At 42.5% G+C, this 13,945-nt stretch overlaps 1 protein-coding gene across 5 annotated transcripts in view; it reads left to right on the forward strand.

The window, feature by feature from the left end:
• The window catches only part of PIP5K1B (phosphatidylinositol-4-phosphate 5-kinase type 1 beta), a 201,609-nt gene that overhangs the window by 59,998 nt on the left and 127,666 nt on the right, over positions 1-13,945 (forward strand). For 3 of the 5 annotated variants that reach the window (XM_023764577.1, XM_014466422.2, XM_023764576.1), the window contains exon 4: positions 13,216-13,346. The exons of the other annotated variants lie outside the window; for them this stretch is intronic. In XM_023764577.1, coding sequence (XP_023620345.1) covers positions 13,216-13,346 — 131 coding nt within the window. The remainder of the gene's footprint in view (positions 1-13,215; positions 13,347-13,945) is intronic. 5 annotated transcript variants of the gene reach the window in all.

Below are 13,945 nucleotides of genomic sequence, written 5' to 3' on the forward strand. Positions count from 1 at the left end.
CCTTACTTTTATCTGTTGAATTTAAATTTGTATTTGTATCAAATAAATACTATTTTTATTTGAATATACAAACAAATGAAACCTTTTCCCTGGTGTGTAGGAATAGTGTTAAGGATATTATGCTATGCCACATTTAGGATGACTGTCTCAGCCTACACTGTAATATTTCTAGAAGGCTAATATAATAGCACTTGTAATCCTGTTCTATCTTAAATCAAAAACTTCATTTGCAGTTGATGGCATATCTCTTTTTAAGGGCAATTAAGTGTGCATAATTTTCCACTGCTGAATACTTGAGTACAGTATTTTCCTGTTAATGAGAAGTGTTTGCTTAATATGTTTTTCCATTTCAGTGAGAGGATGTACTTCACCCCCACTCACATAAGTAGGTGGAGATCATTTAAAAGAAACCATGGATCACCTTTTCTTTGTTCTGCCTTTTCTATCACATTTAGAGAATCAAATCTTCTTTCAAACAAGTGGATACAGTGGGATCTTGTCTAAAAGGCTGCTTAGTAATAAGGAAAATTAAATATAAAGTGGATCTATCTTGGGCTTCTTCCAAGGTTGTTTTGTACCTAGTGAGTCAGAATGACCTTGTTTTGAGGCACTTTCACCATAGGTGGTCCATGCAGGCACAGAGGAGGACATCATTATAATGGTACTGAAGTATTAATTTTTGAAAATGTAAATAGCTGAAGAAATTGCATTAGGAAAGTAGTTGCCAGCCATAAAAGAAATAGAATACCCCAGAGTCATTTATGAAGTCACTCTTACTGGGAGAAGGGGGTAATCATGTCTAGCTGCCATGTGAGCAATGCCTGGAGAGACTAGTGGTAAAACTGGACCCAGGACAGTAAGTAGGAGACCAAATAGAATGGAGAAGACCAACATTGAAGGCATGGAGATCAGCATGTGCAGGCCAGGAATCCCGAGGCAAGTGTAAGCTGGATGGTTCGGCTGAAGTTCTGAGTTTGTGTAGAGGCGATAGGATCTGCGGTATGGCCAACACAACAGACTTTCCACCAGAATTTGTGGCCCCTCTTCCAAAGCAAAGCTGCGAAGCCAGCCCTCCTAGCATCTTGGTGAGGCCGTGTGGTTCATCTTTGCTAATGAGCTGTGAGTGGGTCTTTATCTAGAGCAGTGGTTCTCAACCTTGGCTGCACATTAGAATCACCTGGGAATCTTTTTAAAATCCTGATTTCTGGCCCTAACCGGTTTGGCTCAGTGGATAGAGCGTCAGCCTGCGGACTCAAGAGTCCCGGGTTCGGTTCCGGCCAGGGGCATGTACCTTGGTTGCGGGCACATCCCCAGTAGGGGGTGTGCAGAAGGCAGCTGATGGATGTTTCTCTCTCATCGATGTTTCTAACTCTCTATCCCCCTCCCTTCCTCTCTGTAAAAAAATCAATAAAATATATTTTAAAAAATCCTGATTTCTGGGCCTCATCCTCCAGAAATTCTGTTTCTTTGTTACTAATGTTGTGGCCCCACCCCATAACAAAGAAACAAAGAAACAGAATTTCCGGAGGATGAGGCCCAGAAATCAGGATTTTAAAAAGATTCCCAGGTGATTCTAATGTGCAGCGAAGGTTGAGAACCACTGCTCTAGGGTCTGGACAGTAAATGGATGACACACTAAAACTGGGGGATTTGAAAAGAGTTTTTAAAAGACACTGTTTGCAAAGATGTGGGAGAAGTATAAGGAAACTACAAGTGATAGTTTAATATCTGGGGTCAAAATGTTGGCCTGAGAAGTAAGGGAATGGTACAGTTTCCGGAACCCAAATAGGAGTTATCTGGAGAGGCTCACAAGAAAGGAGCTGTAACATTCAGAAGGACACACCGGTCTGAGTCAAACCCACCGGAAGAGAAGGAAAGGAGTAAACACCTGATGTCACTCTCAGACCTCCCTTTAATCTGCTGTGGAGGTTCCCATTGGTCAAACCCACCTGGAGGCCAGAGTTGGGAAGCCCTTAATGTACAGTAGCTGCACAGGGAGTGTCCCAGGACACAGAGCAGATCTGGAGGAATGTCCTGCATTGTGACTCCTTGTATAGGTAGTAAGAATGGGAAGTGGCATCCTTCACCATTACTGCTTCTCCTATCAGCAGCTGCACTTGGAGGACTTTGAGACCCTAGGGCAGGGGTCGGCAAACTCGTTAGTCAACAGAGCCAAATATCAACAGTACAACGACTGAAATTTCTTTTGAGAGCCAAATTTTTTAAACTTAAACTATATAGGTAGGTACATTGTTATTAACTTAATTAGGGTGCTCCTAAGGCTCAGGAAGAGCCACACTCAAGGGGCCAAAGAGCCGCATGTGGCTCGAAAGCCTCGGTTTGCTGAGCACGGCCCTAGGGGATACCACCACAAGCACGCAGGACACCACCCAACAGAGAAAAGCACTCCAATCAGGGACACCCGCAGTGGGCTGTTTCTGATTAAGAAATAAAAGTGTTCAGGGGTGTGTTTTTTACAGAAGTTAGCATTTGGTGATTTATTTATTGTAGTTAGCACTAGCAGGAATGGGATTGTAGAAAATCTTGAGGAGCAAGCAAGGAATTTAGATTCATTTCTACAGAAAGTAGAAAAAACAGTGAAGGTTTTTATGCTGGGAGATAGTATTTTTTTTAAAAGCCTGAAATGCTGAGTCATGTGGCAGGTGGAATGGAACACAGTGAGCAGCTAACCAAAACTCCGTGTTCTGAGCAGGACCTGTGAATCAGTCTAGGACAGTAGAGACTGGAAGGCTGGAAGAATTTTAATCACATGGCAAGGTCAGGTGCCAGCCTGAATTTGGGGAAGGAGGTGATGTAAGTCCAGTTTAGTGATCACCCGGAGTCTATGAAGGAGCTTGGTTGTGAGAGATGGAGACTGAAAAGGAATGTTGCAGAGTTGATATGTCAGGAGTAGGCCTGTAGGGTGGAGTGTGGAGAGAGGGTCTGTCCATCATGGCCAGCCTAGGAAAGAGGGCTTCGGTGAGACCACTCCCGAGTGTGATATACGTTCACTGGAGCCTGAGGGGTGCAATAGACAGTAGTATTTCCTGGGAAATTGGAAGAATGAGAGAATTGTCTGTCAGCTGCTCTGGTCACCCTCAGAGCAAGGTCAGGGGGAGTTTGGGGTTGGGTATTGTTTGTTGATTCCCAGAGTTTCAGGATAATGACCTGTAACCCGTTGAGGGCACAGAGATGGAGATTAGCTGTTATATGGTCATCTCTGAGGAACTACCAGCCAGGGATGTGTTCTCCCTGAAAGGTGAGGACGCAGCTGCCGCTTGTAGGTACAACTGCAGCTCTGTGACGTCATCGCACAGAAAAAGAGTGGATACACGTGGAGTGCCTGAGACATCTTAACTGTATTTTTCCAGTAAAACCTTGCCTGCTCCCTTCAGCAGGCAGGCAGAAAAGAGAAAGAAGCGCCCAGCCCTTCCCACTGCTGGTGGCCAGCTTGTGCCAGGCCAGCTGTGGCCGTGGCAGGGAGGGGGAGATGGCTCCCCCCAGTATATTTAAAGTTTTTGCTTTAAATGGATTAGACCAGCGGTTCTCAACCTGTGGGTCTCGACCCCTTTGGCGGTCGAACGACCCTTTCACAGGGGTCGCCTGAGACCATCCTGCATATCAGATATTTACATTACGATTCATAACAGTAGCAACATTACAGTTATGAAGTAGCAACGAAAATAATTTTATGGTTGGGTCACAACATGAGGAACTGTATTTAAAGGGCCAGAAGGTTGAGAACCACTGGACTAGACAAACCAAATCCCTACATGAGACCATTTTGAATGATCTGAGACTAGAAATAAGCAGAAGACCTTTTATTCTTGGAGTCACCAGAAGGGTCATAGACCTGCCCTAAATGCCATCCTAGGAAAGGGGATGATCTAAGCCCAGAATAAATGTAGAGGGACAGAGGGAAACATAGTTGATCATGATTACACTTCATAAGAGTATAACAGCTACAGGGGATAAAAAGATGAACAAATCCCAAACATGCCTTTGTTATCCCTCAAAATGTCTTCATAAACATAGTAATAGCACCTTCATTGGAGGATATTTCTTTTCTTACCTATAACACAACATTTAGAAGCTCTGAGAAGCACAAGCTTGAAAGTAAAAATCACCCAATATCACACTGCCCAGAGATAATTATTGCAGTTAAATATATTTCCTTCCTGTCTTGTTTTCCTCTGTGGATGTGTATAAATACACTTGTGAGTTTGTGTTCTTCACATTTTATTTTATATCCTACTTTTTTAACTTAATATTTTTAAATATATAGAACATTTTTAAAACATGGTTCAAATGAAGCCATAATTTGACTGGAGCTTATTAAATACGTTTGTCAAATATTTTAGAAATAGACTTGGACTTAATGTATGAATCAATGATGCAAATGAGGAAAGAATAGCGAATTTAACGCCTAGGTTTAGATATTCCATCAAGTTGTAGGTAACATTCATATTATCAAATGAAACAGCCACTTGTTGAGACAGTTATCACAACTTCCTTCAAATTTTCTTCTGGTTTTTCTGAAGCCATGTTTTCCCACCCTTGCAGTCACTCCTAAATCTCCAAAGGTTCTCCTTTCTCTGTCTAATCCCAAAATGTTGACCTTGCTCAGGCCCTTTGAGAACGTTCCCCTCCCTCCTTAAGTTACTTACCCAGCCCTTTGATTTTTATACCATTTATATGCTGAAAACACTCAAGTTCAATATTTCAGCCCAAACCTCCATTCTAAGCTCCAGACTTGTATCTTGACACTTGACATCTCCATTTGGATGTCTTGTTGGCATCTCAAGTGGAACTCTTACCAGTAATCTTCCCCTCAAAAATGTGTTCTCCCTTCAGTCTCCTCACCTCGGTAAAGCAACCTCAATCCTCTCAATTGCTCATGGAAAACACCAGGAAGCATTTTAGTGCTTGTCTAGCCCTCATTTCTAGCTCATAGCAAGTCCTGTGTTTCTCCTTGCAAAATACAGGGTGTCCTCCCAAAAATGTATACACGCTTAAACAGCTGATAGCTCAATTGATATTTCTTTTTTTTCAGATTTAACCCATTGGAATTAATAGTTATTCCAAGTGTGTATACATTTTTGGGACACCCTGTATATCTCACATTCAACTCTTCTGTCCACCTTCCTATTCATCCCCCTCCTCTCAGCCACCCACATCTCAATATGAACCACTGTCTCCTAATCGCTTTCCCTCATAGATTCCCTCCAATCTGTTCTCCATGCAATAGCCAAATTAGAATGCTGCTCCCTTATTGAAATACATCAAACCCTGAACATGGCCTCTGAGGCTCAGATCTAGATCTTCCTGTCTTTCCAGCCTCCTATTCTGATGTTCTCCCACCATAGTTGACCCACAATGGTTTGCTCTCCAGTCCCTGAACTGCTGCTTCTCTCTGCCTCACAATCAATTTCCCTAGCCTTCTAATGTGATTCTCAATTCCTTGAGGGCAAGGACTCTGGCCAGGTCACTTCTGTATCCCCAGTTTGTGGAAGAATGCCTGGCACGTGATGGGTACAGCCAGCCTTTGTTGTTATGACCTATCTGTTGGCTCATACTCACCTTTCAAGTCTCAGCCTGCATATCACCCCTCTGGTAGACCTCTCCTAACTCTGCCATTCTGAAGTGGATCTCCATCCTTGTGAGCTCAGTTACATCTCCCTGTTGCTTACATCACTGACAGCAAATGTCATTATGTATGTATATCCTTGTTTGTTTAATATCTCTTTCCCCCACAAGACTTACACACTCCCATGAGAGCAAGGACAATGTTTTTTTTTGTTTTTTGTGGTTTTTTTTTTTGGCTCATGCTTTCCCTAACACATAGCACAATGCCTAGCTCACAGAGAATTCTCAGAATGAATGGAGTTCTGAGGGGAGCTCTTCTCTTTGTTTGGGCAACACTGGAAAAAATGCCGGAGTCAATCTTGAAATAGAGGAGTGTGGTGCACAGAATAATGGAGCCCAAAGATGTCTGTGTCCTAATCCCTAGAACCTGTGACTATATTACCTCACAATCAGGGGTTCTCAAACTACGGCCGGCAGGCCACATGCAAATACAAATATTGTATTTGTTCCCGTTTTGTTTTTTTACTTCAAAATAAGATATGTGCAGTGTGCATAGGAATTTGTTCATAGTTTTTTTTTAAAAACTATAGTCCGGCCCTCCAACGGTCTGAGGGACAGTGAACTGGCCCCCTATTTAAAAAGTTTGAGGACCCCTGCCTCACATGGTTAAAAGGGAATTTGCAGGTGTATTCAGTTAAGGATCTCGCCCTGGAGATAATTATCCGGGATAATCCAGGTGGGCCCAATGTAATCACAAGGGTCTGTATAAGAGGGAGGCAGGAAGGTCAGAGTCAGAAAATGAGGTGTGTGCACGAAAGCAGAGCTGAGAGAGAGAGAAAGGGAGGAGAGATCGAATGAGATTAAGAGAGAGTGAGACAGATTTGAAGATGCTGCTGGCCTTGAAGGTGAAGGAAGGGGCCACAAGCCCAGAAATGCGGCCGGCCTCTAGAAGCTTGAAAAGGCGAAGGAATGGATCCTCCTCCAGAGCCTCCAAAAGAATCTGCCCTGCCAGCACCTCGATTTTAGGACCGCCAACCGCCCAAACTGTAAGATAATAAGTGCATGTTGTTTGAAGACACTAAGTAATCTGTTACCGCAGCCATAAGAAACTAATACAGGGAGGGACCAGAGAAAAGGTTCAAGGAACCTGAAGGCGAGATGTGGTCCTGCGTCTTTTTTAGAAGGATTAGACTTGCCCACTGGCAAACTATCTCATTTCTATCGTCCTACAACCAGTTTCATGCCGTCGATTCCTCTTTCTTTTTCCCTAAGTTCCATCCTTGGGACAAATAAGTCTGTGCCTTCTTTCTTGAGTATAAGTTCAGAGACAGGAGGGAGAACCTGGAGCTGGACTTGAACCATGGAAATGAGGGACAGGGGTGGTTGTTCCCTGGCTGGACAAGGATTGCCTTCTCTTGCTTTTAAGAGGTGTCACCGAACTCCTTTTTATGGCCTAGTCTAAGGTGCCTTGTCAATGGACTTCTCTAATTTAGAATTAGACTCTCTAGACCTGTGGTTTGGGGAAAATGAGCTTTCTGAGAAAAAGAGAAAACGTTGGATTCCCTTTTGGGGAAAATACACACAAGCAGAAATTTTCATGTGCAGTTATTAGGGGTTCATGGACTTGTAAGTTCAAAGGATAGAGGTGACTAGCAGGACAGATTGATCATGGCCATTTCAGGTGATGTCAACAAGTGTTTATTTAAAAAAAAAAAACAACAAACATCTTTTTATATTGGATGCATGAGTCAGTGGGAGGTAAAGGGGAAGTAATATTATAAGATGGGCTTCCGTGTTGAGCTAAGGGTTTGGACTTAATGCTGCAGGGAGGATACTAGGGAGGGCTTCAAGCAAGGTAGGGACACAATTTTATCTTTACTTTTGAAAAAAGCCACTCTGGCAGCATACCTATTGGCTTATTATAATCTCATAATTAGGGATGAAACACCTTAGGGGTGAAAAATGCTATTGACGTGAAATATTTTAATACTTCCTTTTACAGCCAGTGTTATCAGATGGCATATTAAGTGATCTAATTTCATAGACATTGTGCTGTAGAAAGCAGTTTCCTGTAGCTAATGTAAGGTCATTTAAACTCTGACTGTTGTCAGGATCATTGCTTCCCTAATAGCGGGTGTGCGTTGATGGTTAGTCTTATTGTTACTATCATCATCATCTCCTAGTTCAAGTACTTCACAGCTTCAATCAGATTCATCTCCAGCTGAGAAAATTCAGACAGCTGAAGCAGTGTGCAGTGGGAGAGCACTCCCAGGTCAGAGGACCGTTCCCGGTTCTATCACACACGAGAGAAGGAATTTAGGTCAAGTTAATCTCCCAAAGCCACAGTTTCTTTATCCATAAAATGGGCATTATAAACCCTACTTCTGTAACAACTGTGATCAAATGCAATCATTAAAAAATATAGTGCTTTGAAAAATAGACTACATTACACACATGCAAGCTGACATTCATTTTCCTCTTAGAATTACCATCATCCCTGAACAAGTTTGGGTTAGGAAAGAGGCTCTATGGAAGTAAATGTTTATGATTTGCTTTTGTAATATTATATGGTTTTCTCTTGAAGTATCAAGTGTCTTAGAGGTTTTTCTAATATCCAGGCTTGTTGCCTCCACTTAGCCCTTGAAAAGTCCTGAATCAAAAATAGACTGTTTTGCTATGTTCTGAAATCTAGCGCTATATGTTATAAGGGAGTCAAAGGACCCCTTTGGGAAGATGACCCGGTCTCAGTTCTCTGAGAACTTACGCAAAGCCGTGCAGAGAAAATTGGAAGGGCTGAGCGTGTGTGTGAAGCTGTTGACTCGCTAAGGACTTGCTGGCCTGCTGGTGGGTATCCCTGAGAAAAGAGGAGAGGGCTATTGGCTCAGAGTTTGCAGGGAAAGAACTGCTGGTTCTAAAGGAGCAACCACCTGCAGTACGCAGAAGGTTCTTGGTCATCATCATGACTTACTAATCTGCTAATCAGAGACACTCCAGGCGGCGGCGGTTCGGTTTTCTAAAGCACGTCTTGCTCAGGAGAGGCTGTGGTAGGAAATACTGCAGCCTCGCCCACCTGCCCGCCTCGGGGAAATGTCAGGTGATGGGACCTTTACTCCTCTGACTCAAGAAACCACATGCACAATGAGCACAACCAGACACTGCCTTAAAGTAGGCAAGATGCTTTTTAATGACGCCCAAATGCACCAATGCTCAAGCATTTACTTTTACACAGAGACGGGGAGAAGGAAACCTCCAGGTGCCGTTCCTCCTGTGGCAGCAGAATACCTTCTTGTGTTTATACCTCCCCGTGTTACTAGCAGTGACATTAACAGTGGTGTTCATGCTGGTTTACCAGGTGGCTTACAAGTTTTCCTTGGACTTCCCCGTGGTTGCATATGATTTGAAGCAAATAAAATATTTTTATCCCTACTTCATCAAAAGGAATGGCTTCACCACGCTGCTACCTTTGCTGAGGTCAAGCAGCTAGACTTTAAGGAGAACTTCGACTTTGATTCTAGGCTCATTTTGAAAACACACACACACACACACACACACACACACACACACAAGACAACAGATGTATAAACAGTGTGGGCTTTGCATCCAGACTCCACCACACACTACCAATGCAAACGGGGCGAGTCACTTAACCTTGCTGGCCTTAAATCTCCCACCTGTAACATGGTGTGGTAGTTGCTAATTTGAAAGGTCCTTGAAAGGGTTAAGTGAGTTCAGAGGTTCTGACAGGCTGCAGTGCGCCTGTGTATAACTTGAACTCCAGAGCCAGACTCCCCAGGTCTCAGTCCCACTTCCACCTCTGCACTGTGTGACCTAGTATAAGTGAGTAACCCTCTCTGAGCCAGTAAAATGGAGATGATAATAGTACCTACTTCAGAGGGTCATTGTGAGGATAAAAGACTTCATCTAACCAAAAGCACTTAAAACAGTGCCTGCCCCTTAGTGAACACTGTATAAGTATGTGCTATGATTGCGATAGATTGTGATGGTAATTGTGGTTATCCATCAAGTGTCCGGCACAAATGGTTGATCAAAAAGGATTAACTGTTGTTGTTTTTTGCAATTCCTATTACTTCTCCCATCAGAGCACTTGAATTTTAAGGAGCCTGAAGGGAAAAGCAATCGTATTACAAGTCTGTTTTTTTGTTTTAACTAAACAGATGTCAACAGGATCCTTTCCAAAATCTTATTCCTTCCGGGACTCAGAATCTGATCTTATACCACAGGAGAAAGGCGGTTTTCTCTCTCAGTGCCCCTTAAAGCAAGAACAGATTCCTGAGCCTCACCCCACACCTTCTCGGTGAGAAATTCTGGGGCTGCACCCACCGGTCTGGTTTTGGTTTGGGTTTGGTTTTCAATGCCCATTGACTGTTTTTGTAAGTCTATTTTTTGGAGTAGTGTAAGTTAACAGAAAAATGGAGAGGAAGGTACAGAGATTTCACATCTACCTTCTGCACATGTACAGACTCCCCCCCTATCAACACCCCCCACCAAAAGGGTGCATTGGTTACAATTGATGAACCTGCTACTATTGATCACCCAAAGTCCCTACTTTATACTATGGTTCGCTCTTGGGTTGTACATTCTGTGGGTTCAGACCAATGTATACTGATATGTATCCACCATATAGCATCACACAGAGTATTTTCCTGGCCCTGAAAATTCTCTCTGTTCTGCCTAATCATCCCTCCCTTCCCCCACCCCCTGGCAACCACTGATCTTTTTACTGTCTCCATGGTTTTGCCTTCTGTCTGTTTTAACAAGCATTCCAGTGAGTCTCATGTTTTCTAAAGTTTGAAAACACAAGATATAGACTCCTACAACCTTGACTACTTTCTATTGCTGGGGGTGGTGGGGGCATCAACAAAGACTTGGCTACTCCATCTGTTTGACAGGTGTTCCAGCTCAAGAAGTGTTAAATGACTGAATTAAGCAGAAATAGAGAGTCAGGTGGGGCGTGGGGAGGGGAAAGCAAACTTGGAGAGCATGTGAGGCTATTGATAGGTCTGGAACAGAACGTTTTGGAGTTGGGTCGTCTGGAAAATACTGATGTCACATCTTGTGCCGTATTGCTGGAGTGATGGATAGGAGGAGAGATGCCTTTTGAATTTCTATGAGAGCTTAAAATGAAAATCATGTCAGCCTTCAGAAGTCAGAGCTGTTGGTACAAAAGGTCACCAATGCCAATTGGTGGCATGGCAGAGCTCAGCGAGGGAGTATTAAAATAGCAAACTTTTTTCTTTTGTTTTTTTTTTTAAAGCACCAGTTGCACTATGGTTTGAGTCTCAGTCTTTTGCCATCTTGCTGCCCCCAGGATCTTAAGTAAAAAGACAAGTGAAAAGAGAAAACCACCAAGACAGTTTTCCATCTCCTGCAGGGTGGAGGGTAGGTAGTTGGTTGTTGTCCTCAGACTTAGGGCTATGGAATATTTGTGGTGGAGGAAGAAAACAATTAAATGGTGACTTCATGGGAAAGTGATAGTGGAGTGACTAAGCAGGACAGATTGATCGTGGCCATTTCCGGTGACGTCAGCATTTATTGGGGACCTAAGCCCTGTGCTAGATGTGGTTTGTCTGGGGTTCAGCCTTGGGTGACTGAGGCTTCTAGTGCCTTAGAAAAAGAAACCAGTCTTGGCGGTGGGGTGGGAAGGTTGTACAGTGATGGCGAACCTATGACACGCGTGTCAGAGGTGACACGCGAACTCATTTTTTTGGTTGATTTTTCTTTGATAAATGGCATTTAAATATATAAAATAAATATCAAAAATATGAATCTTTGTTTTACTATGGTTGCAAATATCAAAAAAATTCTATATGTGACATGGCACCAGAGTTAAGTTAGGGTTTTTCAAATTGCTGACACGCCGAGCTCAAAAGGTTCGCCATCACTGTTGTAAGATATTAGTTTTGGTTTGTGTATACTGGATGTGTGATGATAGAACAGCATCCAAATAGGCTTAAAGGGCCTGAGAGTCATATGCATTGAGACAGTTTTTGAAGCCATTAGGAATGGATTGATTATCTACATAATTAAGGAAATCTGAGGGTCAATAATCAAACCTTTAGGGAGGCTGCAGTTATAGCAAATAGGATATGAGAAGTCAGTGAAGGAATGAGCCCACCAGAAAAGGTAAAAGTTGTCCCCAGACCATGTTCTAGCATAGAAATCAAGAGGATACATTTTTTTTCAAGAAGAGAGATAGGTTCTTTGTTAAAAGTGTGAAGAAATAAAAACAAAGCATGTGTGTGTGGTGGGGGGAGTTGCTAAGTAAAAATGTTAACTCAAAAAGAAAGTATTGTTTTACAAAATAGATGATTTGTTATATTCACTTGAGTCAGGGTTTCTTAACCTCAGCACTGTTGATGGTTGGGCTGGATAATTCCTTGTGATGAGAAGCTGTTCTGTGCATTATAGCATGTTTAGTAACATCCCTGGCCTCTACCTACTGGATGCCAGTAGTAAAACTACCATCACCAGTTATGACAATCAGAAAATGTCTTCAGACAATGCCAGATATTCTTGGTTGAGAATCACTGATTTAAGTATTAATTTAGCTCCCTCTGTATACATAGTACTACATTAGGCACTGCAAGGCATAGAAATATGATACCCTTTCACCGTTAAGAAGGACGCATTCAACTATTCTATATCTCCTATTATGCTGATTACAATTATATATACATATATATATATATATATATATATATATATATAAAATCATATACACAAGTGTATATATACATATGTGACAATAATTCCCCAAGTTAACATTATGTCAATTTAATTATGGAATGATATTGGAAAAGTGGTACTTTGGAAAGACTGGTGACCCAGTGCTGTGTGTTTTATCACAGATCAGTGTAGGAAATTTTGATTGTGGATCCATATCAATGGCAATATTAGTAAGCAGTTTCCAAATTAAATTTTGTGTATTTCTAAAACTCAAATTACTTTTTTGTTCTCTCACTTTTTATGAGATAAAATATTCTTCCTGATCCATAGGTACATTATAGAACTTCTGAATTTAAAAAATTATGAGTGTACCATTTGTCTTTTGGTAGAAATTATGGTGCTACCTACTGAAAAGTGTTCTGGCAAGTTTCAAAGTTCTCAATAAAAGAAAGATGGAGATTTGGGACTATAATTTGACTTTAAAAATATTGGTAGGAGCCCTAACTGGTTTGGCTCAGTGGATAGAGCATCAGCCTGCGGACTCAAGGGTCCCAGGTTCAATTCCGGTCAAGGGCATGTACCTTGGCTGCGGGCACAAACCCAGTAGGGAGTGTGCAGGAGGCAGCTGATCGATGTTTCTCTCTCATCGATGTTTCTAACTCTCTATCCCTCTCCCTTCCTCTCTGTAAAAAATCAATAAAATACATTTTTTAAAAAAATATTGGTAGGAAGGATTACCACAAAAATAATTTCATGACAAGAAAAGTCCTTGGTGTTGGGAATAAGCTCTCCATCAAAAGAAGCAGCCTGTCATCTCTCCAAGCCTAGCTTCCTCATTGCTTAGGAGCAGAAAAAAAAACCTAACTCCTTTTTTGCTGCTGGTAACATTGAACAAGGCCCCGACTATTGAGGCTAATCCCGGGACGCGTGTTTGCTTTGCAGACTGCATCATCTGCCATCAAAGGTGCTATCCAGCTGGGAATAGGATACACAGTGGGTAATCTCACGTCCAAACCAGACCGAGATGTTCTCATGCAAGACTTCTACGTGGTGGAAAGTGTGTTCCTGCCCAGGTAAGAAGATCTATTTTGTGTGTGATATTTCATGCCAAAGAACCCTCCTTGCGACACCCCACATTGAAGACTTTTTGCCAGTGCACACGTAAAGCAGCGCAGACTCAAAGCAGCCCAGCTGATGGTTACTTTCTGCCGCATCAGGTGGCCTGCATTTTCTCTATGGAGATGGGAAACGGGTTTCCTCCTGTGGGCCAGTTGTCATTAGCTGTGATGTTGCCTGAAGGACCAAGGGGAGAAAGACTGAGAGTCAGTGGGAAAGAATGCAGCCAGTACAGAGTACTGTCTGCGTAGGTTTAGAATAAGAGGACGTCCGAGAAGCAGCGGCTGGCACCAGGTTCTTGTTACCCCTAATTTAAAAGGGGGGCTGGGAGGACCCACAATTAGGCATGCATCTGAGTTCACTCATTTAGCTCCTTTTGTAACTTAACTCGTTCCACTTAATTTTCCTCAAGAAAACTGATGAAGATCCCAATATTTTGATACCATATTTGCAAAAACACCCACACTACCCATACATGCTACCTTAATTGTATTGGGGGAGGGGATAATCAATTCAGCAAATAATCTGAGTTTGGATGATGGTGATGGTTGTACAA

The sequence above is a fragment of the Myotis lucifugus genome, unplaced genomic scaffold (genome assembly GCF_000147115.1).
Source record: "Myotis lucifugus unplaced genomic scaffold, Myoluc2.0 scaffold_337, whole genome shotgun sequence".
Taxonomy (NCBI): domain Eukaryota; kingdom Metazoa; phylum Chordata; class Mammalia; order Chiroptera; family Vespertilionidae; genus Myotis; species Myotis lucifugus.